This window comes from Carlito syrichta, unplaced genomic scaffold (assembly GCF_000164805.1).
Source record: "Carlito syrichta isolate Samal-C Ts95f unplaced genomic scaffold, Tarsius_syrichta-2.0.1 Scaffold315646, whole genome shotgun sequence".
In the NCBI taxonomy this organism is placed as follows: domain Eukaryota; kingdom Metazoa; phylum Chordata; class Mammalia; order Primates; family Tarsiidae; genus Carlito; species Carlito syrichta.
This window is the reverse complement of record NW_007259742.1, coordinates 293,575-298,809: the sequence shown is the minus strand read 5'-3', so window position 1 is coordinate 298,809 and position 5,235 is coordinate 293,575. Positions and strand designations below refer to the sequence as shown.

At 43.0% G+C, this 5,235-nt stretch overlaps 1 protein-coding gene across 1 annotated transcript in view; it reads right to left on the bottom strand.

Annotated features, from left to right (window-relative positions):
- The window catches only part of DDX21 (DExD-box helicase 21), a 26,571-nt gene that overhangs the window by 13,149 nt on the left and 8,187 nt on the right, over positions 1-5,235 (bottom strand). The window contains exons 4-6 of the mRNA XM_008073093.2: positions 4,768-4,946; positions 2,702-2,819; positions 247-432 (exon numbers count right to left, since the gene is read on the bottom strand). Coding sequence (XP_008071284.1) covers positions 247-432; positions 2,702-2,819; positions 4,768-4,946 — 483 coding nt within the window. The remainder of the gene's footprint in view (positions 1-246; positions 433-2,701; positions 2,820-4,767; positions 4,947-5,235) is intronic.

Here is a 5,235-nt window from a genome sequence, read left to right as displayed (position 1 = left end):
CCAGGCGGGTCTTGAACCCACTGGCTCAGGCAATCCACTCACCTCGGCCTCCCAAAGCGCGGGATTACAGGCTGAGCCACCGAGCCCAGTCAATGAATTTTTTTTTTTAACACATCCAAGTTTTTCTGAGTAAAGTAAGCCCCCTTCCAATTCCCCAAGTCTTCATGTATTACCTCTCAGAAGGTTACTTATAATCCTCACCCTTCCTTTGGTCCCTTTTAACAGTTTCCTGAATTTGGGGTTTACCTTTCTTGTATGCCACACTTAAAATCTCTTCCACTTGATCAGCAAAACCCATATCCAACATCTGGTCAACTTCATCCAGGACAACATGCTTAAGTTTGGTAAGATCTAGTTTGCCACTCTGTATGTGGTCTTTGATACGACCTGGTGTCCCAACCAGGATATCAATCCCATTCCGCATGCGTTCAACTATTAAAAAAAAAAAAAGACAAGATTTGCTGAGTTTTTAGTAAGTTATTTTTATCAGTTTGGGGTATCAGTGAACCATCGTTATCCTAAAATATTTTTTAAACAACTATGAGTATAAAGTAATATAATAAGTAGTGAAGAGATACTCAAGATGTTCCCAATCTAGTGGGAAAAACGTAGTGACAGTGCAGCATACTAAGTGTCAACAAAATATGCATCACTGGAGAATGACAGATTCAGGAAAGAAGTAATTTCCTTGGCTGGTGTAAAGTATCCAGGTTTCACAAAGTGAGAATTAAAGAAATATGAACTATTTCCATAAATTAAACAAGTATAGGGAGGATGAGATAAGATGGAAGGGCGAATATTTCAAGGATAGATAAAGATCTGGAAAAACAGAGGAGCTCAATATAACTGAGATGAGATGGTAATAATGCAGCTTTTATAACTGAGTTGCTACTGTAGACTAGGGTTCACATTTGGTACGTTATACACATTATCCAATACAATCTTCCCAACATCCCTGCAGGGTGGGTTTAGTAACCCTATTTTCAGATAAGAAAACTAAAGCACAGTTGTGCGCAGTGGCACACGCCTATAATCCTAGCACTTTGGGAGGCGGAGGCAGAGAATTGCCTGAGATCAGGGGTTCCAAACCAGACTGGGCAACTTGGTGAGACACTGTCTCTACAATAAATAAAAAAATAGCTGGGCATGGTGATGTGCGCCTGTGGCTTCAGCTACTTAGAAAGCTCTGGTGGAAAGGTCACCTGAGCCCAGCAGGTTGAGGCTGTGGTAGCTGTAAGCATGCCACCACACTGCAGCCTGGGTAACAAAGTAAGATTCTGACTCTAAATAAATATTAAAGCACAGAAAAATTAATCAACAGCTACTACTATGAGCAGAATTTAGACTCAGAATTTTCAGGTGCTTTCAGATGCTAAACCCTATGTTCATTCCATCAAAGCTGGAAAGAATTAAAAGCCTTGTGTGCCAAATCTAAGATGTGTTTTAATTCCTTAAATCCTTTCCAGATTTACACATATATCTATTCTACATAATAAAGCTCCAAGGCCTTGAAGTAGGAAGTAGTTAAGATATATTAAGAGCTCAGGGTATAACATTTGGCACTTGGACCCTAAGAAAAGAAAGTCCGGGCCGGGCGCGGTGGAGCTCATGCCTATAATCCCAGCACTTTGGAAGGCCAAAGTGAGAGAATTGCCTGAGTCTGTGGGTTCAACACCAGCCTGGGCATTGGTGAGACCTCACCTCTACAATAAATCAAAAAAAAAAAATTAGCCAGACGCAGTAGTTCCAGCTACTTCGAAGGCTGAGGAAGAAGGATCGCTGGGGCCCAAACGGTTAATGCTGGGGTGGCCACGGGCCATGAGCGTGTCACTGCTCTCCAGCCTGGGTGATAGAGTGAAACTAACTCAAAAAACAGAAAAAAAAATAGTAGTAAGTCTGCCTATGGCAAGAAAGAAGCAAGAATGCAAAAAGAGACAGAGACACAAGGACCTAACAGATAAAGATTAACCTCTAATTCTGACTTTCCATTTTCTGGGGTCCAACTGGACTATCCTTTTGGATTCCATGTTACCTTTGTAGCCCTTAAATAAATATAGTAATACAAAAGTACTAAGAATTATATACAGAATTTGCCCATCATTATGTAGGACCATATTTTTGACCATCTTTATTTATTTTATTTTTTTTTTTTTTGAGTTGGAGTCTCACTCTGTTGTCCAGACTGTAGTGCAGTGGCAATCCACTCACCTCAGCCTCCCAAAGGCACGGGATTACAGGCTGAGCCACCGAGCCCGGTTTGACCATCTTTAAATAACAATGACTCGTAGGCTCGGGTCTGTAATCTCAGCACTTTGGGAGGCTGAGGCAAGTGGACTGCCTGAGCCCGCGGGTTCGAGACCAGCCTGGGCAACTTGGCGAGACCTCATTTCTACAATAAATCAAAAAATAGCCGGGCATGGTGGCACATGCCTGTAGTTCCAGTTACTTGGAAGGCGAGCTGGAAAGATCACCTGACCCAGCAGGTGGAGGCTGCAGGGGCCGTGAGCATGCCACTGCACTCCAGCCTCGGTGAAAGGGTGAGACTCCAACTCAAAAAGCTAAAATAAAATAACAATAGCAAAAAAAATTAATCATGAACTAGACCAGGTAAAGAAGCCAGATCTCAAGGACAGAAGAAATCCAATCAGGGCACCCAACAATGGATAGCATCTTCCTTCCCCCACATTTTGAATTTACTTACATTGACCTCCGTAGGGAGTTCCACCATAAAAACAAGCCACTGCCAGCTTTTTTGTGATGTCACTAAAGTCTCTGCTTACTTGACTTGCCAACTCTCTTGTTGGTGCAAGAACTAGTACCTGAAAAAGAAAAATAATTCAAATTAATGTGCATTACTTGTTTCTTAATTTGGAATTCACTAGAAAAGTTCAACTCATACTAACAAGTATTTTCAAAGCATCGATTATGTGCTTTGCAAGGTATTATGGGTGTGGAAGAATCATATATTATGGATGCTGACAAATCTACTCATAAGCTTGTGATCTTACCAATCAGAAGACAAGTAGGTGTCCAAATGAATGGTGCTTTCCGGAAGAAAGTGGTATGGAGTAGACTAGAGGAACTAGGGAAAGTTTCAAGGAACTACTTGTGATTAAAGAACAGCATTCCAGGAAAAAAACAACTTGAGCAAGGACTAATGCTCATGATGATAACATTAGCTAATATTTGTGCTTTTACTATACCTTATACTTACTATACTTACTGATACTCTACTAAATACTTTATATACATTTTTCTGACTTAACTCTCACAACGTTTTGGGTAGTTTAAAGGGTAAATAACTTGACTAAAACCAATGGCTAAGAAGTAGAGACTTTAGGTAATTGGGCACCAAAACCTATCGTCTTAAATCTCTACACTACAGTGAATCTGAAGCAGAACAAAGTGAGGCAAGTAAGGCAGGGTCAACACTGTAGGGGGCTCTGAATCCTACAGCAATGTGAGTTTGGCCCAAAAGTACAAATAACATGGGAATGTTAGAGATTCTCATTTAGGGTAACAACATGAAACAAATATGCTTCAATAACAACCTAGTTAACACTCACGTAAAAGATATATAATGTGCTGGGCTAGGTGGCTCAGCATGTAATCCCGTGCTTTGGGAGGCTGAAGTGAGTGGATTGCCTGAACCCGTGGGTTCGAGACCCCATCTCTACAATAAATCAAAAAATTAGCTGGGCGTGGTAGCGCGCGTCTGTAGTTCCAGCTACTTGGAAGGCTGAACCGGAAGGATCGCTGGAGCCCAGCAGGTTGAGGCTGTAGTGGCCGGGAGCAGCCACTGCACTCCAGTCTGGGTGACAGAGTGAGACTCCGACTCAAAAAAAAAAAAAAAAAAAAGATATATAATATGCCAGACACTATTCCAGGTGCTAGGGACACAGCAGTAAACAAATGAGTAAGCCGGGCTCGGTGGCTCAGCCTGTAATCTAGCGCCTTTGGGAGGCTGAGGTGAGTGGATTGCCTGAGCCCATGGGTTCAAGACCTGCCTGGGCAACTTGGCGAGACCTCATCTCTACAATAAATCAAAAAATTAGCCGGGCGTGGTAGCGCGCGCCTGTAATTCCAGCTACCCGGAAGGCTGAGGCGGAAGGATCGCCGGAGCCCAGCAGGTCGAGGCTGCGGTGGCCGGGAGCGGCCACTGCACTCCAGTCTGGGCAACAGAGTGAGACTCCAACTCAAAAAGAAACAAAAACAAAACAAAAACAAATGAGTAAACAAAGGAATTAATTTGGGGCAAAGAGACAATGGAAAGCCAGCGAGCAAGTAAGGTTAAGCCAGAAAGGCAACTGCCAGAACACACAGCCTAAGTGACAACATAGGCATTCCCAGTTATTTCAGTGAGGTTAGGTTTGTCAAACCCCAGGTTCTCTAGAAATGAGTCATTCTGAATGAGCCAATGGGCTCATTCTGATAAGGGGTCTTGGCCCCTTCAATTCAGGCTTTCTAGGCAAAGATGTTCCCAGACCTATAACCGTTTGAAGGAAATATGATGAGCATTAATACAGATTATCATAACCGAGGGACACATTATATTTACTTAAATATACAGAATTTGTGGACCAGTCTTCAAAGAATTACCCTGGCTTACCCTCAGGTAAAGATACACAGTAAATAGGTGACTACAAGAATAAAAAAAAATTTAAAAAAAAAGAACTCATTAAAAAATAGGATATATAAACAACACCCGAGAGGTGTTTTTTCCTTTGCTGATTTAGAGCTCCTACAGTATGTATTTAAAGGAGTTACCTGAGGGGCACGGCCTCTCTTCTTGTCTTGCAATTCCTCACTAAGTTTCTCAATCAAAGGGATGGCAAAGGAGAATGTCTTTCCAGTTCCCGTCCGTGCCTGTGCAATTAAGTCCTTCCCACTGTAGACATGATGGAATGTCTTTGCTTGTATGGGAAACAGGAAGGTCACCCCTCGGCCTAGGAACAAATTAACTGTGTTATCTGATACTGTGATTCTTAAAATATCAGCCATAAGCGGAGCTCGGTGGCTCAGCCTGTAATCCCAGCGCTTTGGGAGGCTGAGGTGAGTGGATTGCCTAAGCCCGCGGGTTCGAGACCCGCCTGGGCAACTTGGTGAGACCTCATCTTTACAATAAATTAAAAAATTCGCCGGGCGTGGTAGCGCGTGCCTGTAATTCCGGCTACTCGGAAGGATCGCTGGAGCCCAGCAGGTTGAGGCTGCGGTGGCCGGGAGCAGCCACTGCAC